The sequence below is a fragment of the Megascapheus bottae genome, chromosome 18, assembly GCF_031878675.1.
Source record: "Megascapheus bottae isolate mThoBot1 chromosome 18, mThoBot2.hap1, whole genome shotgun sequence".
Taxonomy (NCBI): domain Eukaryota; kingdom Metazoa; phylum Chordata; class Mammalia; order Rodentia; family Geomyidae; genus Megascapheus; species Megascapheus bottae.
Window position 1 is genome coordinate 41,749,236 of NC_143526.1, and position 26,239 is coordinate 41,775,474.

At 46.1% G+C, this 26,239-nt stretch overlaps 1 protein-coding gene across 3 annotated transcripts in view; it reads left to right on the forward strand.

Moving 5' to 3' along the window:
- Positions 1-12,881: 12,881 nt before the first annotated feature.
- The window catches only part of Tshz2 (teashirt zinc finger homeobox 2), a 370,238-nt gene continuing 356,880 nt past the window's right edge, over positions 12,882-26,239 (forward strand). For all 3 annotated transcript variants that reach the window (XM_090352536.1, XM_090352537.1, XM_090352535.1), the window contains exon 1: positions 12,882-13,847. In XM_090352536.1, coding sequence (XP_090208662.1) covers positions 13,808-13,847 — 40 coding nt within the window. In that variant the 5' untranslated portion in view covers positions 12,882-13,807. The remainder of the gene's footprint in view (positions 13,848-26,239) is intronic.

Here is a 26,239-nt window from a genome sequence, read left to right on the forward strand (position 1 = left end):
ATCCAGCTCAAACTGGCTTAAAGAACAGTGGCACGGATAGACTTGCAACCTTGCATAGGAAAGGGTAAAATGGGTTTCCAGTTCGGCTTGATCTAGTGTCATCAGGGACCAACTTTCTTCCTCTTTAGTTTTCCTTCTCTTTCTTCCCACCCTGTTCATTTCCTCTCAGGGCCTTGAGTAGATTCACACTGGTAGCCCATAGTAATCTTCTATTTTACTACTGGGCACGCTACTCACATTTTCATATTTGCACACACAATAGAACCCAGAAGTAGCTGGTCTCCTTAAGCTCTCAAAAAAGAAATCAACCTTTCTTATTTTTTTCCCAGAATCCCCACAAAACTCCTTGAAAGCTCTCCTCGGTTCTCACGAGGTTTCTGTTCTTCATAGGTCACATCATGTCTGCTGGGAGAATGGAGTGGACCATGCTTAATGGCTAGAGTTAGCCCTGACAGCTGAAGCAAGGGCAGTGTCATCACAGTGGCATGGCTGTGCATGGGAGATGACTGTCCCCAAGCAAGCCCCAAATGCTATTATGTAAAGGGAGAAGATGCTGAGAATCTGGGCAGCAAAGGCAAGTGGCATCCATTCAGACAGGGCCAAATGCATCTCTTTGAAGTTCACAGTATCCCAGGTCAGTGCTACAGGGAAACACAGGCTTGATTCATTGCTATGTGGGAAGCATCTTCTCCATTAAACGCAGCATTTTCTTGACATGAGCAAATAAGGTCTTCACTCCTTCCCAGAATGCCTCTCAAGTCTCAAATTTCAAAACTGTTTCTAGCACAATTGTGGTTATTACCCCCTTGCATATCAGCCTTGCCTCTTGCTTCAACTAATGCCATCACTATGCAACATTTCAATTAAAATCAGATTAACGACTGCGTTTCTTTACAGGGTGGTTTTTCAAGTGCAGTTGGCTCTGTGTTGTTGGTAGGACATACGTGTTCGGCGTGTGTAAACTGCTGGAAGCCCTTTCCTCTGGGTGATGTGTGAAGCAGGAGCAAACACGGACTCAGTGGGTGATGCAACTCACCTGCACATGGCAATGATAAAACCCCAAATATGAAATTATACTAGTCATAAAATTTCAAAACAGTGTAGCATTTCCCTTTGAGCCCCGTGGCCTATTGGTGAAGAGTGATAATTCTGGTGGACTCCAAGTTATTGGAGGAGAGGAATAGAATTTTTACCAAACAAGTGTGAGTGTACATTAGCACTCTTTTTTCTCCCTTCTCTGTAAAAAAATCTATCCTAATAGATCCTCAGAGTGAGACACAGGAAAGGGTGTCAGGTGCTACAAAACCCATTTTGTCAGGGAAAGACAGAATTCAGCAACTGGTTAGTTCACACCATAGAGTTGCCCAGTGTCCCCTGACTACAGATGCTGGTGGAGTATCTGCCTCTTGTGGAGAAGAGGGGTGTGTGTGTGTGTGTGTGTGTGTGTGTGTGTGTGTGTGTGTGTATGTGTGTTAGAGACACCGAGACAGAGCAATCGATGACAGAACATAAACTGTACTTTTTTCAACCTTTGTCATTCTCTGTTGTCTTGTATCCAGAATATTCCATTCTTTTTACCTTCCTCGACCCGAGGGGCAGCTCTGCTCATGAATGTGCAGGTAATGAAAGCCACCTCAGCCATCTGTGGCATGGCTCTCATTCCTCATCTTTGAATTATCTGCCTAACTTATAGTAAGTTATCTTTTCCCCCTGAAACAAAACATATGGTAGTTTCACATTTATTGATAAAGGGGAGTTAATAGTCCCTAAATATATTTTCACCTTTTCTGGTGTCCCTTTGGAATTCTTCTGTGACTTCTTATGTCCCAAGCAACTTCTTTGGAGGTGTATTAAAAGATTTAAATTTCACAGCATAAAGCGGACTCCTTGCTAACCATGGTGATTCAATGATTCCATCAGTGGTTGAATAAGCAGGATATCAAGAGAAATGCAGACATTTGTTAGGAGAATAGCCTATGTTTGTAAGCGTGATTGGATGTTGGGTTGTGAGCACTCTCTCTGTGACTAGCCCTTTAAATAAGCGACTGACATCAGTCCTCCTCAAGCATCCTCCTCTGGATCTCCGAGGTCAACTAGCTGACCCACAAGGAAGGCTGGGAGTCACTGACAAACTGCCCACTTTGGAGGTAATGATACCTGACCAGTCTCATGGACTTGTTTCAAGAATTCGACACGATAGGTTTTGCACGTTAGGGATTTAGCACACTCTCTGCAAGTTCATTGGTATTCAATATATAAGTATGACTCATGCTTCTTCTTATGATTCTGTTCTTGTTATTATTGAATGTCTTTGCAAGATGACCTGGCAGTCTGAGTTGGCCTGTCTACCTATGAAATAATAAGGAGACAAGATACTTTACCATTCATCATTATAACAATAACTAATTTACTAAGCTCCTCCCTGTGCCAAGCACCTGGCTAATCATAGCTTCCCAAACATTGTAGCCGGTGCTCATTAGGTGAAGCACGAAGAGAACAGTGTGCTCATGACCTCCCTCCCACCAGTACAGAGACAGAGCTGGGCAATTTCAGTAACACTCCCAGAGTAACTCAGGCTGTGAATGCAAGAGCCAGGTACAAAGCCTGAGCAAGAACTGGAGGTCTGGTTAGCAAGCCCGTCACCACACCACGCTCCAGAGAGGCATGAAAGCAGCCATGGAGAAGTAGATGCTCTGTACTCACAGGGCTGGCTGACAATCTCAGTAAAGGGCTGGAGGGAGAATTCAGTAGCAGAATACTTGAACAACTTTGGAAGGTTCACAATTCTGTCCCTAGCAGTGCCAAAAGATGAGAGAAAGTGAGAGAGTGAAAGAGCGATATATATATATATGCGTGTGTGTGCACATATTATATAATTTGTATGTAATTTATTTATTTAAGGATATGAGTGAGTGTATCTGTGTGTATACAGGTACATAGCATTGAAATCAGATCTGTACTTACATGGACCTATCATCATGATGCCTGTGGCTTAATTGCAGAAGCCTCCAGATCAAGATTGGCCAGAAATTGATTTTACTTGTTTATTTATTTATTTATTTAGGGAAGCCAAGAGCAAAAAACAACTTCTTGTTATTTGCCTTAGTTCCTGCCCATTCCCATTAGTCACACAGCTGGGAGAAGCTGATTTATTGAGGATAATACTGAAGAGAGCTCAGCCATTGGGACAGGAGTTGTTTCTTCAGGGGTGCAGTTTGGAGACTCGGACTGCCTAAGCCCATAGGAAATGACACATTTGCTAGTCTGTCAGTCAAGAGAGTCAACTGAAATATTAGTAAATAATAATAATAGTAAAGAAGAGGAGGAGGAGGAGGAGGAGAAGGGAACCCTTTTTGCTTAAAGAAGGTAATTCTTCATGTGTGAATTATGAGGAAATGTGGAAATGTGACTTGTAACGACTGTTAGGTATGTCTCAGAAGTAAGTTGTACTTACAAATGCAATTTTTTGGCTCAAGATGTATGCCAAATCTATGCCAATTTTCAAAATGACAAAAAAAAACTCCCACCAATTCTGGCACCTAAAATACCAATGACATCCCAAGAGGCAGTGGTTATAAATGGGGAAAACAGTAGAGTAAAGGAATTTCCGAACACACTGTTGGCTTTGCAAAATGAAAAACCATCGAAATGATGTTTGAGGAGAACCCAGATGTTTCCTCGGTGGCAGCTGACCATTTTACTTTAGAGGGCCAGGAACAAGCCCTGGAGAGCTTTGTTAGTTAACAGAAGCCAGGAACTTGGTGTTTTGTTTGAGTTTTTGTGGGAATTCAGGAGCTTGGAGGCTCTGAGATAGCTGCTTGACTAAAAACCTTTCCTGCATCCCTCCTGTGACCTTCCCAACCCCAGCACTGCTGAGCCAATGCCAGTTTGGGCTTCTGCCTTTTCTTTTTTTTTTTTCCCCCCTTTTTAAAAAATTTTTCCTCTTCCCTCTTCTTAGCTCCTCCCTGCTCGCTGTTGAAAGGCCTTCTGTTCTGTCCGTGGTAATGACATCTGCTGGCGGACACAGGAAGTCATGAATCTGCAGATTTCCTCTCAACCAAACCTTGTTAATGCTGCCATTTATCTCGGGCTGGGTGCCATCTCTGGAGAGCTGGAGGCAGCGTCCATTTTCTCCCTGTATCCTTTCCCCGAGAGAACCACTACGTTCCAAATAGCCCCCTTTCCATTTCACACTCCAGACCTGAACCCCAGCATCAAGCCCAGCCCTCAGGACGATATCAAGCTTCCATGTCACAAAGGATTGCATCTGAGGTTTCAGAATCTGAGGGAGGCAGTTCTGTCTGTAGTCTGCCCTGTCTGACTTTCAATAGGCTGGCTGCTTCAGGGCCCACAAAGTGGGATTCAGGCCCTCTGATTCCACTGCTTCAGTGCTGGCATTAAGAGCAACACTTTTGACAGGGGTTAAGAGTTATTTTCATTCTGAGTGATGCATGTGGTGTTCACGTTGCATTTTTGAAGTTCCTTGCATCCAAGGCTCTGATTCAACACCTGTCCTAGGACAGAATAAGCCCTCACTTTTGCTTATCAGAGTGGGGTCCTTTTATCAAGCCATTGAATCTCCTGTTTAAGCTTGTTAGAAATGCAACCACTCCCCAGGTGCAGTGCCTCACACCTGTAATCCTAGCTACATAGAAGGCTAAGATCTGAGGATCCCAGTTCAAAGCCAGCCCAGGCACAGAAGTCCATGAGACTCTTATCTCCAATTAACCACCAGAAAACTGGAAGTGGATCAAGGGGTAGGGTGGTAGCCTTGAGCTGAAGAGCTCAGAAACAACGCCCAGGCCCAGAGTTCAAGCCCCACAACCAACAAAAAAGAAAAAAAAAAGAAATGCAGCTACTCTGGCCAGGTGTGGTGTTCAATGCTTGCAATCCCAGCTTCTTGGGAGTCAGAGGGAGGAGGATTCTATTCTGAGGACAGCCCAGGAAAAAATGGAAGGCTTTATCTGAAAAATAAACTAAAGCACAAAGGGCTAGAGGGTGTGGTTTAAGTAATAGAGCTCTTGCCTAGCAAGCATGAGGTCCTGAGTTCAGCTGGAAACACTGTGAAAAGAAAAAAAAGAAAGAAGGAAAAAAGAAAAAGAAACAAAAAAGGAAGGAAGAGAAGGAGGGAAGACAGATGAGGAGGCAGGAGCAAGAGGAAGGAAAGAAAGAAGGTTGACCTAGTCCAAAGTCACATTGCAAATAATTTTAGATAAGTTAGCTAACATTCTGTGCCTCAGTTTCCTCCTATGTAAAAGGAGAATCATTAAACCTCATCCAGCTGCTTAATGGTGAATGCATTTTTATGTTAAAGTACCACATGCATTAACAGTAGTGTCACTCACTAGTCACTGTCATTATGTCCCCTACCAGTGAGGGCCCTGTCAAGCTTCAAGAGAACTATATGCTTTAACCCTCAGTGCACTCTCTAGAGGCTGCCTGGTGTAGGCCAGGTGGTGAAGGTGCATTATAGACAGAATAGACAATGCCAGTGAAGAACCTGTAGGCTGGGGCCTCTCCTGACTTGAGCTTCTGTTCTGCTCTCCACAAGAATGGGTTTCCATGAGCCTCATCTTTGCAAATGTAGAGGATTGAGCTCAAGAGACTTTATGCCCTCACAGATCTGAATGTACTCTGTAACCAATAGTCAATCAACACATGCTTGTAAAATAATTATCCAGCTGATAAAGTGGGAGTGTTTTCCCTGTGCCTGGTATTGAGATATTTCACTTGCTGAAAAAGGGAATCAGCAGTATAGTCATACCCTTGCACAGATGAGGAATCAGAGGTCCAAAGAGACTAAAGAGCATGCCTTAGGAAGCAGAGAGAGTGGGAAAGGTCTTTTCCTCTGACACAGGGCTCATCTGCACTGGAACAATCCTCATTTTGCACATTCTGTTCCTGAGTTCTACATAGCAACATACTCATCAACTTGAGTGCATAGCTCTCTGTTTTAAAGGCAGTACTGGGGTTTGAACTCAGGGCCTCCAGTTTGCTGGCAAGCTCCACTCTACTCCTTGATGAGCTCTTGCTTCTTTTATTTATTTATTCAGATAAAGTCTCATGCTTTTCCCAGCCTGACCTTAAACAGCAACCACCCCCATCTGTAGCTCTTCAGTAGCTGGTATTACAGGTGTGAGCTGATAGGCTCAATCATTTCTTTTTTAAGCCCAAGCTGTATAAATAATAGAGACTCTGCTACTTCCCAATGAAAACATTTTGAAGGGAGCCTGTCCCTAGATGAACACGGATGTAGAGAGTGAAATGTCCAGCCCCGCCCAAAATAAAACCACAAAGACGCAAGAGGTAAATATGCTATTATAAGCAACGGGTTCCATGAGCAAAGCACACTGAGTCATTGTTCCCTGATGGTCTCCTAAGTGGCTGGTACTCTGCTGTGGGAACCTTGTCTGTCGACTCCTGTGCTCCCCACTCCACCCTACCTGTTGCAGCATGAGGGACTCAGTTTCCCTTGCTGCTCCCAGTATTAACCAGCTCGCTAGCACACCTTTCCCGATTGCCTTTCTCTTCCTTCCACGCACACCTGCTCCTCCACTAAAACTTTTTGGAAGCAAATCTTTATCTCACAGTCCCTGAGCCTTTACCTTGGGGAAGCAAGAAAAGAAAGTGGATTTTTCAGCAGCCTATGGTTTACTGCACCGCATCCGGTGATCCAGCAAGTTAAGGTGAAAAGACAAGCTGTATTGTTGGGCCAAAAAAGGCATTCAGGACAAGTCACTTGACATAATCCTAGCAAATGGAGTTGGGGGGGGGGCAGAGAAACTCATGAAATTTTAAGGAAAATAGGCTACTTAATGCCTAATCGTAATAGATAAGACAGGCCCGAGATAAAACAGAAAGGTGTTCTCGGAGAGAGTTCTATCATTGTTTATTTGCTTCTTCCGGTTGAGGGGCACCTGTGGGCACCTACTTCTAATGAGTCCAGCAAGGAGAGCTTGATGCACACTTGAGGTGGCATAAAAAGTACTGGAGCAGGGGACTTACAGGCTGTCCATCACATGATTCCTGCTCTTTCTGTCCTTACCTTCACTTAATGTCTCCCTGTGGTTAATGAAGCTGAGCAAGAGGCTTGGTTAGATGCCTCCGCAGCCCAAAATGCTTGTCAAGGACTATATGGCGCCAACTCCGAGGCCCAAATGTGACGTGTGGATGCCAGCAGCACCACATCCCCAGCCTGCCCGCCCAGCACCTGTCCTGTGTCACACACACACACACACACACACACACACACACACACACACACACAAAGCTCCGCACCCAGCCAAGCCACAATCGAGAGGAGAGAGAGGGAGTGAACGAGAGAGCGTCTGATCACTTTGGGAGAATTTATTCTTAGAAGCAGTCTATCCAAAGCCCAAAGTATTCCTAAACTTTATTATCAACAACCTGGCTGTTTTTAGAAAGCCCCTTTCCACCCAGGAGAACAAAATGTACTGTCTCCTGTGTGGGTTATGCCAAACTTCTGTACTCCGAGGGGCTTCTGGAATGCTCAGAAATGAATTCTCATGTGTCGCTACCCAGAAGAGCATGCCAGGCCAAGGTTCTAATGGACTTCTGTCAGAGAATCTCCTTGGTCAGTCCCAGCTCTGCCTCCCACTTTCTGGAAGATTCTTCACTCTCAGTCCCTATAGCCACACACACCCTTCAAACCCAAAGCCCACTCAGATCCTGGTTCCTCATTCACTGTTTGCGGGGAAATCTCTTCTCAGTCTGTAAACCTTAACAGAGCCCTACTCCATGCCCTATTCTGGACCCCAGCCCCCCACTGTTTTCCTTCTCAATGATTCTCCTCAACAACGTGGTGTGCTTCAGGTGCCAAGGGGAGAGCCGAGGGAGCCATCTTGACTTTTCCACAAGTTAGTTACTGGGGCAAGAGCCATCTTGACTGAATTAAGTGACGTGAGAGGAAGGTAATGAATTATATCCTCAAGGGCAAAATTGAATGGTACACTGGCTTTCAAAGTGAGCTACACTTCGAAACTCACAAGGGAGCTTTAAAAACTCCTGATGGCGGATTCCCGCCCCCTCTCTGCAGATGATGTCATGGAATGGCTCTGGGGTACAACCTGGACATTGGGGTTTTTCAATCGCCCAAGTGGGTTGGGTGTGCATCAGGGTTGTGTTTTCATTTTCCTTCAATGCATTATGTATGCCTGTACAAGTACATCATTTCAAAGTGTGCAGAGTTGACTTCTATACACCAGACACCCTCCAGTCACAGGCACCTTGACTAGAGCAATCTCCACTCCATAGCACACCCCCAGGCGTCTGTCACCTGTCCTCTTAAGCATGAATTAGTGTTCCCTGCCCAGCCCGTGAGCTCAGATCTACAGAATCACACTGTTTCATCTCCTTGACTCTGGAGAAGTTTAAATTACAGCGATCCATCTGAAAAGGCTTCCTGGAAGAGGTGGTATTTGCAGGAGATTGAAGGGGGGAACGAACAGGAAAGAGGAAGGAAGGGTGGAGGTGGGTGAGAGATAGCAGGGATTAGAAGAGGGGAACAGGCAGAGGCCCTGTGGCGCTAATGAGAACCGCATGTAGGACTGGGGTATTGGAAAGGTCCATTCTTCTCTGCAACTCCCACCACATTGGGGGTTCAGCCAGCTCACAGTTCCTTTCTGAGCATAAACATGCAAATAGAAAGATGAATGGAGCTTCTACTCGAGTTCGTTCTGAAAGACAGGGCCCAAACAGGCAAATGACAGTGAAGACACTTGGAGAGCGAAATGGGCAAAGGTTGACCTGTGAGTTTAAAGCAAGAAGGAAAAACCATACCTGGAAGGAGGATTTGGCTTCAGAGAAGAATACAGTGAAAACCCTGCACCTTGTCACAAAGACACTGTGTCTGTGTGCTGGCACAAGGCTGCCCCCATGCCCTTCACGAGGTAGGCACAGTATAGACGTTTGCTTTCACTGCCTTGGGTTGGAACCCAGGGGCAAGAGAGGCAAAGGAGAATGTACAATATGACACAAGCTTCCTGCGAATCCTGCGAAGACCTGCCAACACCCCTCACTTTTAAGGTACATGTAGGCTCAGATACTCTTTTCGTGCCTTGTATGCAATAATACTCTCTGAATTTGATTTGCTGGCTACAAAATTTGACTTTTGTACTAGAAAGAGTCCTCTGCTGGGCACTAGATCTGAATTACCTGGCAACTCTCTCTTTCTTTTTCTCTTTCCTTCTTTCTTTCTTTTTACTGGTTGTTCAGTCCCACCCTGAGAATCTAATGCAGTAAGGGTGAGCTAGCATGTGAGCTTCTTTATTTAAAAAAAAAAAAAAGATAATAAAGTCAAAAGTCCTCAGATGACTCTGATGCTCAGCCAGTGTGGAAACAACTTGATCTTGACACAGGGTTGAGTGTTGGGCATGCGTTCAAGTCCTTACACATCCTAAAATTTGAGAGCTCCCTGAGACTGAAGCACGTGCGACCCCACGCCACCCACTCTTCTAGGAAGTTCCCCAAAGAATAGAGGTGTGTGGTCTAGACAGTATTTTGCCAGTTCTATGAATACCTACCTACCTTCTTCACACTTTTCTGTAGTCCTGTCTGCTTGAACTACGCACACTCTTAAATTATTTAAATTCTGCAAAGTGTGTTTAAGTTTTAGATTGCTACTATAAATGGAGTGTAGTGACTGTCACTAAAATAGAGGTAACTTTACTATAGAAGTTACTTACTATAGTAAGTTTAATGAAAACAAATCATTTTAGAAAAGTATGCCTACATGTGCTGGGTCGGGACCCAAAGCTCTGCGTGGGACTCTGTGGCATACTGGTTGAAGAGTAGAAGTCAGCTCGTGTCAGAAGCCAGATTTGGTGACATCGTGTGGTGAATTCCACAGGTAGCCAAACTTCTTGATGGATAAGGTAAGTTAAAAGCTTGGTTAGTGCCAATGGAAACAAATACAAATCAATGAAATAACACTCCAGAAAAATGAGGGCCCAACAATAGATAGGTAGCTACCCAGAATTAATGCAGAGTTATCCTCTCCATTTTTTTTCTTCAGTCGATTGGGGCTCTCTAAATGGGTAATTTGAACTGTTCCCCTTGACTCTGCTGACTGTAAAGTAGGATTTTCTCAGGCCGGGTTGCCAGCTGGAAGTGGGTGGGGCCGGTGAGGGTGGTAGCTGTTGGGTGGTCTGGGGCTGGTGACTTCACGGCTGTGTTACACTCGTGAGGTGGAGGAATGCCTGCGGGTGTTGAAAATGATTCACCAGCACTTTGCAAACAGTTACAGTAACACATGTGGCTGAGAGGCAGGATGGGGGAAAGTCAAGCTTCCTGTGCCCTGCACAATGCTAAGAACAACTCATGAGGCTTGGGTGGGCATGGAGCAGATGTGAGCACAATTCCACCACAGCGCAATGCCAATCTCACCCCGGGTGCCCTGAGATGCTATTTCTCTCTTACTATGTCTTAGCAATATTGGATTTGCATGAGTCTAGTAGAAGAACAGCAAGAGCAATGACACTCTTTGGACAGAAGTTGTCACACTGAAATGAACAGGAGAGTCACTCATGGCGTGGCGCTCTGCTCGTTCAGCCTGCAGATTCTTGATCCCTCATCTGGAAGTTTCTTGTTTAGAAGGCCGGATACAGAGGTACTCAATCAAAGGCTATTTTGCCCCTGCGGCACAATGTACAGTGTCTGGAAATAATTGTTTTCATCACAACTAGGGTAAGAGTCTTGGATCTAATGGGTAGAGTCTGGGGGGGGGGCGGTGTGAAACTACATGTTCTACACTGGATCAAATGTTCTCAGTGTCCAGGCTGAAAAACCTTGTTCTATGAGAATATGAACAAGGGATTTGAATCGTGCAAGGGCCCTGGGGACTATCAATATAGGACGTGGGAGCTTTCAACAAGCCTGTCCTTTTAAGATAAGTGCATCTGTATCAGAATCCCCAATTCCCAGACCCTCCTCCACATCTAGGCTTAAACTTCCCTTTCACCAAGAAGCCCCAGCTGGTAACTTTTCTTCCTCCCTCCCTCCTTCCCTCCTCCCTCCCTTTCTTCTTTCTTTACTTCCTTCTTGTTTATCTTCCTAATTTCTTTTGTATTTTCCTTCCTTCCTTTCCTCCCTCCCTTCCTTCTTTTCTTCCCTCCCTTCCTTCTTTCTTGTCTTTCTTATTTCTTTTGTATTTTTCTTCCATCCTTCCTTCCTTCCTTCTTTCTTGTTTCTTTTCTATGTTCCTTCCTTTCCCTTCCTTCCTTCTTTCTTTTATATTTTCCTTCCTTCTTTTCTTCTTTCCTTCCTTCCTCTTTCCTTCTCTTCTCCCTTCCTTCCTCTTCCACATTCATGTCTTTTGCCTCTGACCATTTCTTCACAACTACAAGGAGAAGCCCTTTGTGGCAGGGCAGAGGAAGGGTTCAGCCTGGCTCACAGACAGGTCCCAACAGTAGGAAAGGCTCCTGATCTATGGCATCATTGTGATGCAGTGAGGATCAGGAGGGCACCTCAGATTCAGGCTCAGTCGCAACCCCAAATCTTAACAGCATCACGGAACACACCACCACTGACATTGTGCTGCACATGCTGTTGATTATTTTCCATTCATTCTGCAAACATGTGTTTGCTATCAATGGAAGACATAAGGAACCAAAAGAGGCAAAATCTTCCATCCCAATGTGCTGATCTTCCAGAAGCAATCTCAGAAATTGGTTAACCAAATACAAAACTGGACCTAAAATATGCCCCATCAATAAACCTAATGGAAAAAAAATAAGATGAGAGGGGTGTGTGTGTGTTTAGTAAGGTAAATTTTGGGAAGAGCATTTAAGCAATGGCTGAACTCTTGGGGGATAACTTGTCTGCCCTCCCATTAGAAGGTCCACACGGAGAAGGGCAGAACAGCCTAACGGTGGCTGCTGTGCCTGCAGACTAGTAGACAGTAGATGATCAATAAACATACCTTAAAGGAAGTACAAAGGGCTGGGACAGCTGGGCCCTGGTGGCCCACCCCTCAAGAGGCTGAGGTCTGAGAATCAAGTTTCAAAGCCAAGCTGAGAGGAAAGTCTAAAAGAGCTTCGTCTCCATTTGACCAGCAAGAAGCCAGAAATGAAGGTATGGCCCAAGTGATAAAGTACTAGCCTGGGGCGGGAAAAGCTAAGCAGGAGCTGCAGGCACCAAGCTCAAGCCCCAGGATAGGCACCAAGAAAAAAAACAAAAAAAACAGAAAGAAGGAGGAGGAGGAGGAGGAGGAGGAGGAGGAGGAGGAGGAGGAGGAGGAGGAGGAGGAGGAATAAAGGCTGCTATTAGAGTATGAGGCGGCAGTACACAGTTTTAAGGATCAGATTGGTTAGGAAGAAGGAGGCAGGATAGCGGCAGGCATTAAACTTAAGGAAGACCCCTGGGACTTAGAGGAGGGAGGTCTTCCCCAACGCAGTCCCCTACTCCACCCCCAAGCAAGCCCAGGGACTTCCCCACTCGCCTCCCCAAACTGTGGCCGGTCCTTCTGGGCAGCCTGCCCAGCTCCCAAGTTCAACCTCCAGGGACCCAGTCCTTCCCTCCCTTCCCTCCTTCCCCTGCCCCCTCCTCCTCCTCCTCCACCCTCCTCCCTCAGGGGCGTCCCGTGCCAGCTGGGCACACCAGCTCACCGGCGATCAGGGCGCACGGAGGCTGGGGGCGGGGGGGGGGGGACTTGGCTCACCGGGAGGTCCCCTGCCCCCCGCCCCCCCCGCCCCCGCGGGACGCTGTCCCTTTAATAGACTGGCTCTGCTGGGCGCTCTGCGGCTGGGGAGTAAATTTCTCGCTGTCATCAGGTCGCCCTGAGAGGAGGAGGAGGAGGAGGAGGAGGAGGAGGGGGAGGGGGGAGGGGGAGGAGGAGGAGGGGGAGGGGAGGAGGAGGAGTTTCTTAGGGTTCAGTTTGTTCACCGGGATCGATGTTCGCTGGCATCGCCTCACCCTGTCTTGTGTGTGTGTGTGTGTGTGTGTGTGTGTGTGTGTGTGTGTGTGTGTGTGCATACGTGGGGGTGAGTGTGTGTGTGTCCGGGTGTGTGCTTGCGCGCGTGAGTGTGTGCGCGCGTGTGTGTGCGTGTGAGTGTGTGCGCGCGCGCGCGTGTGAGGGAGTGAGTGAGTGAGTGAGTGGATTCCGGATTTTCTGTCTTTCCCAGCCCCGCTCCTGTCCTCTCGCGTATCACTCACAGACGGGATCTGACAGCAGCCACAAACCTACCTCGACTGATCGCTCCCGACGCGCGAGTCCGCCATGGAGACCTAGGAGGAGAAGGAGGAGGAGGAAGAGGAGGAGGAGGAGGAGGAGGGAACCAAGAGGAGGAAGAAGAAAAAGAAGAAGAAGAAGAAGAAGAAGAAACCCACTACCTTCCAGGATTGCTTGCGCCCCCTCATCGTTCCGCGCGCGTGTGCGCGTGGCGCGTGTGCGCCCCTCGCCCCTTCCTTCTGAATACGGTCTTGGATGTTTAATAAAGAAATCAAGTGTCTCACCAGTCACCAAAAAAAACCCCCAAAACCAAGCAAAAACAAACAAACAAAAATCCAACAACAACAACAAAAATACCAAAAAAAAAAAAAAAGAAAGGAAAACCACCACCACCACCCCAGCCCGGCCAGCCAGCCCGGCGGATCCACCTCGGGGAAGGCCCCGCGCCGAGCCCGCCGGCCGCCCGCGCGGGTCCGCGGCCCGGGGTGGCGGAGTCGCGGGGGGCTCGAGTGACGCGCCAGCCGCCGGGCCGGAGGCGGAGGACGCCCAGACCGCAGCCAGCGGGCCCCGCGCGCGACTGGGGCTGGGGCGCCCGAAGTGGGACTGGAGCGAAGTAGAGCGATGCCAAGGAGGAAACAGCAGGCACCCAAGCGGGCGGCAGGTAAGAGACTCGGCTGGCCGGGGCCCGGCCCCGCGCCGCCCCCCGCGCCCGGGGCGCCCGGGACGCCTCCCCCCGCAGCCTCCGGAGGGGGTGGGGTGCGGGTCTGCCCCGGGCGCCCCCTCGTCACCCCCTCTCCTCCCGCGGGCTCCAGCCCCCCGGCCCGGCCCTCCCCGGGCTCGGCGGCGGCGGGGTGTCGGGGGGAAGCCTGCCTTCTTTAAACTTTTTTCCCCCTCCACCTCTACCCCTCCCCTAACTTTTCTCCCCGTCCGTTTCGGGCCTCCCGGCGGCGGCCGGAGGATTGGGGGTGCGGTGTGGAGACGCGGGTCCCCTCCGCGCGGCCGCGGCTGGCCTCCGGGGACGGCGGCGCGTCCCTGTCGTGCGCCGGGGTTGGGGCGGCGCTGGGGCGCGGGGGGTGCGGGCCCGGCGGCGGGGCGCTGGGAGCTCAGCCCGGACCCTGGGGCACGGATGGGTCTTTCAGCCTCAGTTCTGAAAGGTTCCACGGTGGGAAATCGAATCGGCGCTGTCCTTTCTCTTAAATTAAAAATAAAAAGGAGGGTGGCAGTGGCGGTGCCCCCCACCCCCAATTGAAACAGCTCTGGATTTTCTTTGCCCGGAGAGAGTTACAAACTTTGTCTGGTGGGACCATCCCGTCTGGATTCTGACTTGCAGCCGGACCCCACGCCCCAGAGCCCAGAGCAGGTTCCTGGATAGGTACAATGGCTCGTCCATGAGATTTGATTTTATTTCTTTGGGGGTAGCTTAATTGCTTTTTTAATACGATGTTGGGGTTTTGCTTCTCGGAAGTGTAATATGAAAGTTCATTTTTCTCCTGCCAGACCCACCCACTGAAAAATCAGCTTTCCACTTGATCGCTAGTTTTGATTTGACATCTGATTGATCACCTGTCATCTCCCTGCCTTTGATCTATTCATTCTTGATGTATATCAATAAATCACTCACTATGGTAACTTGGAGTGCTGGTGACGCAAGCCTTGCCCTCTATATTCAGAGTCAGACATGCACAATTATTGTCTTGTTTAGCTTTTAATGTGGGTGTTTTTTTTTTTTTTATTATTGCTTTGTTTCCTTTAGTTGAATCAGGGCTTTAGTTCGGGGGAGGGAGCTTAAATTTTGTTATTGTGCTGTTGTTTCTTTTCCCCTCAATCTCTTCCTTTGCCTTCTTACTGTAGGCAGGATTAGTTAAGGCTAGTCTTCTCCAAACTCATGGGCACATTTTATTCTGTTCCGACTCAAGTGAAACATGGCAAGAAGTTCAGAGAAACAGTCATTCACTTTGCCAAGTCACCTTTCGGGAGAGATTCAAAGTTGGTTAGGCATGTGGGGAAACTGAATATTGTGCCTGGACTTGCGAGTCAGCAAGCTCAGTCTCCGTGGTTTTGATTCCAGCCCTAATGGCACTGCATGGGCTTGAAAATATCCACTACTACCTTTTCTCCTGAGTACAGAATTGCTTCCGTAACCATTTGTAAGTTGCTTTGAGTTGCATGCGGAAATACCATCGAGAAAGCTCTGATTCATAGATTTTCCCAATTTTCTCCCTAAGAACAAAATGATGAAAGTATTCTTAGTACCATATATATTTGGAATTTGTCTAGGCCGCAGAGTTTTCCTTTCTCAATTCTAATTATCTCTTTTGAAAACAATAGCTCCCTTATTTTTGAAAACTTTGACTACTTAGCTAATCTGACAGCCATGTGCATGGCCTTGGAGACTGGGGAAGATTGAGCTTGCCTGGTCTGGTTCTGGCAGCAGAAGTTTAAATGTAACTGGATTATTTGAGATAATACCCTCCCTGTTGTCCCAAAAGATAACCCTGGGCTTTGGTCCAGCAAAAAGTGATACTATCCTGAAAATTGCTTTTTTTTTCTACACCCCCCCCCCCCCCGCCACCTTGTTCTTCCAGTAAAGACCATCAACAACTAGGCAGTGATTTAAATTACCAGAATGACTGGCCCTGTCTCCTTTCGTAAGCTCATTACAAAAAGTGCATTGCTCAGAATTGCACTACTTTGATTATAATTATCCTCTGATCAATGAGGATCCAGGTGTACATAAAATGACGCTGGTTCACATTATTTAAATTAGACCCTTTCATCAAGCTGGTATCTATTGGTGCCGGCTACTCTATTTATCATGGTGTGTGTGTGTGTGTGTGTGTGTGTGTGTGTGTGTGTGTGTGTGTGTGTGTGTGTGTATGTGTGTCTGTCTGTCTGTCTGTCTGTCTGTCTTTCATTTTTCTGTGTGTTAGGAACTTGGGGCTATAGTTTCAGTTTTCTGGCCTGTTGGAATCCTAGTGTCGTTGCATGTTTGTTTGCCTGGCATTATTTTCTTCAGAAGTGGAAATCTTTTCCTTGAGTTGAAGGGAGAGAAGTCAGTTCGTACAGTGAGGCCTCTCTTAGGGTACTTATTTGCTCCCATATTAATAAAGCAGATCATTTTTCACAGAACTACTTCCCTCCACCGAGATCATCAATGCATTCTCTGTTTTAGTAGAGATGATTATGCACAAGCAAAGTTAGTTGGGATCTTTCCTCCACTTAACATTCCGAGGAGAGAGAGAGGGAGGAGGGAGAAAGAGAGAGGGAGGGAGAGAGAGAGAGAGAGGACTGAAGCTATCCTAACTTTTATCACAGCTCAAAATTAAATACAATGCACAACTGTAAGTAATTACTCCCGTGGACTCATGTTGAAAGCTTGATTTCCAGCTTGATTAATGAATAATGGAAGATAGGAAAAGCTTGGAAGGGAAGCAGAGATGAGGCCCTCTTGGGGTGCTTTTTTTCCCCCAACAACAGTTCAAGGCTATTAGAACCCTTTGCATTATTCGTTTTTAAGTTCTACGTTTCAAGGAATCAATCACAGAACTTTCTAATAAAATAAAGCAGTATCCAAATAGAACAGACACGATGGTATTGTAAGTGATGGGGAATTTTAGTCTTTATTTGCTTTCTTCCTCCCTCTGCAGGAGGAAGGAACATGAGGTAGGCAATTCTCTTTAGGGAACTGGCTAAGTCAGAGCGTTTTCTTCCCAAATAGTGTTCTTGCTGGCTTCCTAACACGATGCTCTTGCTCCACTCTGTCACTTAATGTAGAAAAATAAAAAGTTGAGAAAGACGTCTGTATTGCCCCCAGGGACAGGGCTGTGTGTGCGAGAGTGTTTGGCATACTTGACGGGATGTATATTTCACTCACTGTTAAAAGGCACCCACCTTTTACCTGAAATGTTGCACAATTCTGTACCAGCATCCTCCCCCTCTCCCCATTCATTTTAGGAAAGAGAGAGAAGACTGCAGGGTGGTAGAATACAGCACACACTGTGTGCATTGAGTTGTCTTTTATAAGATACACCGTACTCAAGGGGTTGGAGTTGTAGACACACACCAGCCCTCCTCCTGGTCCCAGCAACATCTCTCAGTCTCTGGGTACACACATGTGCACTATGTATTTTATGTCACATCCCGGCACTATTGTTTTCAATCCATGCCACCCAATGGCGACAGAATACCAAGTCCTCTGTGCTTAGGTACACCTGAAACTCTACCAGGTCCGTAGCTCATGTGGCTCTGCCCCTGTGGAAATAGCCCACAGGGATTAGATGCCTCTAACTTGTGAAGCTCCAGATGCTTTCTGACGAAACAGAGCTGAGGAGGGAGCGCTGGCAGGAAACAACAGTTCTCTCTCCGAGTATTTTGTTTATTGAATATGGAGATGAAGAATGCAGATTTTGTTTGCATGAATGTCCTTGTGTGGCAGTAAACATTAGACTATTAGCAATCACTACTTAAAAGTTGCAATTTACACTTTAATAACTCAGGTTATTTACATGGGAGACTGGCTTCGGCAGGGGCAATTCTGAATACTGCAATGGAGTGACCTGAGAAAACTCTGCGTCTTCCTCTCCATAACTCTGACTCTGGGTTAAAGGGTGAGGCCCCAGCCAGAGCTGGAGAAGAAGGGACCACAGCTACTGCTGAATGTGAAATTGGCCTTTCATTTATTGGCAGGTGGAATGGAGTTATGGAGTTATAGAGTTTTAGTTATTGGGTAGTTTGGAGACCCTAAGTCTCTTGCATACCTTCACTGACCATACAGTATGAATTTAAGACAAATGGAAAAATGAACACACACACACACACACACACACAGCCAAAGGTTCTAAACAGCAGCATAAACTCTCCTTGGGTTATTGTGGGTTATTTAAGGCTGATCCCTGAAAAGAAAGGAAAGGTACCTAGAAATTGCTGTTTAGGATTGAAATTGATTGCTTAAGTGGTCCTGTCCTTTTCCCCCTCTTGATTTCCTTCCCCCTCCTCTTGCTTCACTCTTAAAGACTCAGATTGAATGGGACATCTCAAAAGCCCATTTGTTTTAGGCATTTATTGATTTCATTTTTAATCTGCCATATCAGGACATAATACATTAACCCTAATCAGCAGATTGCAAGTGACAGGGAGTTCTCGGTGAACGAAGGGAGAGAGGCTCTGGGAAACTTCTCCACAGGAGAATATCCTTCAAAATATCATGCGCTTCCTCTGACACCGATTTGTATTTCTTCTTCTCTGCCCATCAGTCACCTCTATTCTTACTGCTACACTAGAAGATGCTTCTTGCCCCCACAAATACTTCCCAGATGTCTTTTGAGGGGTGGGTGGCTCGAGTGTCTTGACTTTTACCACCATCTCCTGTAGAGGTGTTGGTTTTTAATTCACCCCAGATAATATCTCACTGCTCCCAGGAACGGTCTTCCACTGGAAAACATCTGGATTGGTCCATTCCTCTTCTCATGATGCTTTGGGAATTGTATGCTCCACAGAGCAGGTTTTAAAGGGAAACTAAGCCTGGCATTATAGAAGACCTCTGAAACAGCCTACCTCGGAGCTTAAGAAAAAAAAAATCAGCCAAGAAGCAAACCCAGGCTCTGTTTCTGTTTGTGCTGGGTCTGCAATTAGCTGACTTGAAGGGCTTAAATGTCCAAATGCCTGTATCCCACCCCTTTTCAGGAGCACTGGTTTGGGAAGCTAACGCCTGTGTCTGCTGGGGTCTCCTTCACAGCACATGATCGCCTAGCGTATTCTGTCTTAAGAAGGCCAGGTACAGAGTATCATTTTCGTTCGATGCAAAGTCAGTTGAAAATACATTAAACTAACAGTTAGAGAACGTCTGCACGGCTTCCCCGAAGCAGAGCATTTTCATTACATATTTAATTACAATCAAATTGAATGACTTTTAGGGAGAAAAAAATCACAGTGGTATTAAAAGGAGCCTGGCACACAAGTAATTTTATTGCTTCGCAAGTTGAGAATGCTGTTATAGTTTTCTTTCTTCAGGAGAAATTTATTGTAATTTTCTCACGTGACAAGCACAGAGCATCTTTCTACGGTCATTGGTAACCAGAGAAATTGCAAATTCTACCTTTGTAAAACCCTGAAAGAGGATTTTTGGTGTTTTTCTGGTTTTGTTTTTGGGGTTTTTTTTTTTTGGTCTGTGGCCGTGTTTCAGTAATTAGTAATAATTTGTATTTTTAAAGAGATATTTATTTTTATGTTTCTACAAGTTTCCCTTGAAGGTAGGAATTCTCCGGTTGTTTTGAATGATCTTTGGCAAGCAGCTCTTTGGTGGTCCTTCTCATTTGTCATTCTCCCACGGAAAAACGCACTTAGTAGTACTGTTGGTCAGATCACCTGGGTATTGTAGTCAGGGAAAAACACCATCGAGTTGCATGCATCTTTCCAAGGGCATACAGGTGCTGACTTAGAATTCCTTTACTGTTTTTCCCACTTTTGACCTTTCAGTTACTTGTCTTTGGAATACTCCCCATACTCCCTGAATCCTCCGAGAAGGTAGAAGGATAGACTAAGAGTGGTTTTCAAGGTCTGCCATGTCTTTAAGAAATGCTGACAAAAATGAAAGATTTCAGAGTCAGCCTGTCTGTCCACTGCCTGGGAATGGGCAAGGGTGACACTCTGCTGTTGGTATAGAACCTGAAATACCTGCAGCATGTGGCTAGGCAGGGGTGTTCTTGTTTGGAGAAATTATTACCCTGTTTGACACTCAGGTTTGGTGTGTTCTGAAGATGTTGTGTACTTGGGCAGAAGCACACACACATACACACACGTACAATAATGTTGAGATGCAAGTGGAAATTGCTGATGCATTTGTTTCACAAGCTAGCTAACTCCGTGAATGAGATGATTAAATAATTTGGAGGTATTTGAATAGTCATTTAAATGACCACTTGGACTTTCCAGTTGTTGCCTTTCTCAATCATTTTCATTTCCTCTTACAGGAAAAAAAGAGATCCCCTGGGTGTCTTCAGATATCCTGGGAGGCCAAAACAGTGCCTAAAATTATTTGAAATTTTGGAAATTAAAATTCAACAGGCACAGCAACATAATCCTGTTATTAATATATCTGTGCTATTTAGCTATGCTTTACAACAAGGGAGTTGTACAATGCAAAAGTTCTAGAGATAATGAGCTTAGAGAAATTACAGAGAGGAAGGATAGGAAAAAAAAACCACCTGGAACATCGCTGAGAGCATTTGCCTTGAATTTTGCTCACTTAAAAAAGAGTTCCCTCTCCACCTGTCGTGTTTGTTTAAACAATTTCAATACCTCCAGCACCTCTTACCTTAATTTGAAAGCGGGGCTTTCTGGATGCACAATGAAGTAAAACATCAGAATGCCCTTTCTTTAAATCTATATTATATATATCATATATAATAACATATGCACTGTACATACATATAGGTATAGATGTAATACATATGTACACATATATTTTTATTTCTTTTCAGATAAACAAATGTGAACAAACCACAAATGAGAAGCTTTAAAAGATAGCTAGTTGAAGAATCAAGGTAGCAAACTTTGTTCCAGCATAAGAGGAAATCGCCTTGCATTTTAACTATACATCTCTTGGCAGATGACACATGGTGAAGTGGGAAGGTTTTTAAAGGAGCTTTTTAGCGCTTTTGCTTCTCTCTCCAAAGACTAATTTAATTGAAAAGCTAAAGTGTCCATTTATGCTAAAGGAAAGGCCTTGTGTTTCCATAAAGCTGCCTGACACTTAGGTGGGTTAACAAAAAAAAAAGGGAGGGGGAGTGGAAGACAGACAGCATACTGGAGTTTCTGTTAGTACAGGAATTAAGATCACTGAGCTTCATTACTTGAGGGCTTTCAAACCTGGGTGAATCCTCTCAAATCAACGGTAAGGTTTCTCCTTCAAGCCATACTAAAGCCATTTCTATGGAAATGATACAGTTTGGATAGGAAGGTAGGAAGAGCTGTCATTGTTTCTAATGAAAACAGTATGAAGAGAAGAATGAGACTTAAAATAAAAATGAAACGAGTAGATACCAATCATTCTGATTGTCATGAGTTTGCCAGAAACTTGCGTGGTGCTGGGCAGGTCCTGAGAATTCCCCGGAACTGGGTGACCACAGAGGGATGCGAATGAGACTGAGTGGGCCAAGGTTGCCTCTTGAGGAAGTGCCCTGGAGAAGCGAAAGCAGCGAGGTCTAAATATTTCTGTGTGAACGGTGTGGGGCTTGCTTTAAATCACGTCCATGTATCCTTGGAATTTTCAGGAGCCGCTCTCACACGCTAGTGAGATACGCATTGCTGCTGGGCTGAGGTGAAGCTGGGGGGAAAAGGAAGGGTTAACTCCATTCCAGGCATTCGGTACCGTTTGGCAAGAAGAAATGCCCAACCAAGAAGCTTTGGTCATTTTCCTTTAGTAGAGAGTTAGGGACTTGCTTTTAGCAGGTCTTCTTACAGTCCTCCCTCCCACCCCCAGGAGTGGGTTTTAGTTTGTGGAGGGAGAAGGGTTTTAGGAGCAAAGCCGGGGGCTGTGTCACACCCTACTCCCAGGGCAACATGTGAGCTTGGAAATGAGACAGATCTAAGTTCTCATCTCTAGGTCTATGTCAGCTATCTGCCTCTACTTTCCAACTATAAAATGGGGGCTACCCCAGTTCTTCTGTCAACACTTTTTAAAAAGGATTCTATAAGACTAGAGCTGAAAGAACCACGGCTCACCACAGGTCCTAGGATCCCAGGGATGAAAAGAAATTAGAAATTAATTTTAAAATTAGAAATGCAATGGCAATGCTTCCTTCCTGAGGTGGCTTGTTCTGGTAGGCACTGCAGAAGCTCCAGAAAAAGAAGAAAGAAAAGAAAAAAACCCAAAACCTTTTTCCCATAACCACAACTATCATAGCAGCGATGGCATCTTTCACTGAGTGAGTCCTGTTATATACCAAGCATTGTCCTGAGACTCGATACGTTGACCTTTATTCATTCAATCCGCCATCTTTCTTGAGCTCCTACTATGTACAGGGCCTGTTCCAGTAGCTGGGACCTCAGGATTTGCCCTTCCACACAAGTAAATGTTTAATAAAAAAAAAAAAGAAGAAAATAATTTGCATAGGAAAAGACGCCCCATGAGGACATCTGTGTTATAAAAGTGAAATTCTGGGAATGGAAACCACATAAATGTTGATGATTAGAAGAGACATCTCAGGCTCCCTATGCCAGGGTAATCTGTTTTCCTTGGTAGGGCTCTTCACACCAAACATGGAAGCTCTATCAAGGTCATGCAGGGGCCAAGAACAACTGAAAGTCCCTGCTTCCAAACCCATGCAGGTCACCCACGTAGTTGGTCTTCGATGGACATAGTGATTTGCTAAAGAAGGCCCATGAATTCTCATGAGTTGTCTGGGCAGGTATGAGGTGTGATGGGTGACCCCCAGAGGGAGACTGAGAGTATCAGCAGACATTGCTGCCTCTAGGGACACCATCCAACGGTCTCACAGGTCAAAGACCGTAACACACACACACACACACACACACACACACACACACACACCACAACACACACATCTTTTTTCAGTGTTCTTCATGTGTGTAAATGTGTATTCATGGATTTGTTTATTCAGTAAATTTTGACTGTGTACCTACTATGTGCTGGACGGATGTTTTCAGTGCTAAAGATTACTGTGAAGAAAAGAAAAAAAAATCCCTGCCCTTACCCAGCTATAAATTCATGAGAATGAGACAAAAAAAATCTAATGTGCAAATAATATATCGTAGGATGTTGAATAGTGCTAATTGCATTTCATAAAATAAATCAGAATTACTAGGTTAGAGAGGGAGGGGAGGGTGACCCTTTTAAATAGAGAGGTCAGGCTGGTATTTCTCGAGTGATGATTTGATCAGATCTGAACGAAAAGTGAAAGACTAGCCAAGCACAGAGCTGGGAGAAGCAGCGCAGGCGGAGGACTCCCGACGAGTCAAGGGCCTGAGGCCAGATGGACTTGAGTATGTGAGGAACATGTAGAAGGCTGCTGGGGCTGGATGAGCTAAGGAAATGGGGATAGGAAACCAGAAGAGGTAGGCAGGAGGCCTTTTAAATTTGATTTTAGGGGAGATGGGATCCCGGTGCAGGGGTTCAAGCAAGAAAGTCATGTGATTTGACAGTGTAGGAATTTGAGCAGGGATCTAAGTGTGTTATTAATGGGACACAGGCCTGTGTTTGCATCAAAAAGTGGTGGTGGTTTTGGGCATGCTATCTCAAAGGGCTGGGATAGCAGAGGGCACCCAGATTTTATGCTGGGTCCCGGGGTGGCAGTGTCGCCATGTGAGCGATGCTGAGGTAGCACCACTGCTGAGTAGCAATGGAAGCTTGGATGGGCTTGCAGCTCCCCCTTTTTGGCCCAGAGGCTGGGTCCTTGCAGGCAGACTCCTCATCTGATGCACCCCAGTTTCTCCCTCTGTCAAGTGGGAGTAAGGGTGCTGTTCTCCTCCCATTTTAGTTGTGGTAATTTGACCATAGGATGTGGTAAAGCCCCAGGCACCAGCCCAGCATCTGTAGAAAGTCTCCCTGCTAAATGGATGCTCCTCATCTTTGAGTATTTTTTTTTCTTTCTTTTATGTAGGAATTCTGGGAGAAATTTAGGGAACTGAATTGAACTTGGGTACCGATTAGGTACTAGATAAATATTTCTAAAAGAATGAATCAATAAGTACGTAGAGTTGGGCGTTTGGCCTAGTGGTAGAGTTCTTGCCTAGCATGCACGAAGACCCAGGTTTGATTCCTCGGTACCACATACATAGAAAAAAGCCAGAAGTGGTGCTGAGACTCAAGTGGTAGAGCTCTAGCCTTGAGAAAGTCCAAGGACAGTGCTCAGGCCCTGAGCTCAAGCTCAGGACTGGCAAAAAAAAGTATGTAAGTAAGACTATAAATAATTTTATTAGTGTATGATTTTTGTATGCTACATAACTGCTTTTGAAGGTAAGGATCTTTTGAACACATTTTAAATGATTGGCAGATCTCTACACCAATTTTAATCATAACTGGCCTTTAGATATGTATCCATTTAGAAAATATGAATGACCAGTTGGGTGATTTTCATAACACTTGCATGAATGCTTTATGCATCATCATACTGTGTGCCCTTTATGGAGGAACAGAGGTGGGGTAGACTTGTGTATCCTAATGGGGGGAGGTAGTAGTGCTCTTTAGTGGGGGGTACAGACATCTCCCCATCTGGCAACAATATGTGCTGATCACGTGGGTTTATAGGCTTCTTCTTGACACCAAGAACCCCTGATGGAGAATGTGGATGGATCCTTGAAAGTGAAGATGGACCCCTGAGGCTCAACCTCTCTGTGTGCTGTCCAGGTGTCCTCCTGACCCAGCCCCTTTTGTCTCCGTAATCCCACAGGACTTGGCAGTCCTCCCACCCCACCTGGGAGCAGGTGTCTCCCCTAAGGCCCAGGTCTGCTGAGATTAGGGGTTGTTAAGCTAATGGGAGAAGGCTACTGACTGTTTCCTGGTAACGCCTTCACTTTTAATTGTCACCTCCACATAAATGCTAGAGAGCAGGTGGAAGGGAGGCTGGCGGGGTCCAGTTAAGGTGTTATCATAGGACAAACTGATTTGGGAACTTTGGACAGCATGTGGGAGTGTGAGCTGCCTGTCTTGAGGCCATCATTTCACAAATATGATTGAAGGTTGACTGTGTATCAGGGATGATGAAAGCTGTGAGAACCAAAGCCCTGAATCTATCACATTGGCAAAGTGTGTGCCTCCTTAGGGATTTCATTTAGTCCGGGAGCAGGCAGGTACTGGCCAGCAGGCAGTCCCACAGTGTCAGGCAGTAGACGTGGCAGTGAAGAAGATTAAGAGGGTAAGAAGAGTCCAGTGCTGTGGGTAAGATTGCCGGGAAAGATCCCTGTCCTCACTGCAGAAGTGATCGTGACACTGGATCCTGAGCAAACAGGCCAGAGGAGGAGGGCGAGTGCTTGCCTGGGGAAGGACACAGCCCGGAATGGCTCAGAGTCCAGGCCTGGAGCCCGCTGACAACAAGGGATCAGCCAGGACGCGGGTGGTGGAGCAGAGGGCTGAAAAGCTGCCATGAGGAGTTGGGGTCTCTGTTGAGATGGGGAGCCAGGAGGATGAAGGAGCAGAGACAAGCTCTGAAGGTGCACAGCAGATGGCTCAAGCGGCCCTACTAGGGACTGAGCACCAAAGGTAGAAATAGGTGGAGCCTTCAGTAGTCTCCCTCCAGAATCCAGACCAAAGCCTGAGAGGGCAGGTGGCAGATGGAAGGTGAGGAGATCTGCCAGAGGGGAAAACAGGACCACAGATTGCGGAGTGAGAGAAAGAAGACTCTATTGAAAGCTGTCTATGCAAATTCCGATTCTATTTATTTGGGTTCTCAGTTCTTGGGTTCTCTATTGCACTTTTCTCCTCTGGCCATTACTAGAGGATCTCACTAAACGTGATTTGTCATTCTCAGAGGTACAGTTGAAACAAGGAGTAGCGTTTAGAGCTGTGTGGATTCTAGGAGAGACGTGCAGAGCGGGGGCCTCGCTCCTCCATGCAGGCTTCCTGGAGTCATGGAATTGCTTCTTCACGCTCTGCAGTGAGCGCTGTGGCCCAAGGACCAGGAAGTCAGACGACTCCTCCTGGGGTGGCCCCAGGCACCTTTGCTTCCCAAGTTTCTGTTTCCTCGTTAACAAGCCCGACCTAATAAAAGGACTCCTCTCATTGAGTTTTTATGAGGATTAATTGAGATAAATCAAATAAGATGCTTAGCACAGAGCTTCATACATGGTGAATGGTCAATAAATTTGAGTCATTACATTAACAAGTTAATAATCCCATCCACACCTCAATTGCCTTATTGGTAAAATAAGGATAATTAAAGTTCCCTCCCTCTCGGAACTGTTGGGAGAAGTAAAGGATGAAAACCAGCTAAGCACTTGGGACAATCTGTGTCTTATACTCAGTAAGTGCTCAATAAATGTGAAATGACTGGAATCATCTCTGTGACTCAGAGCTTGTGATCATGATGGAAAGACATT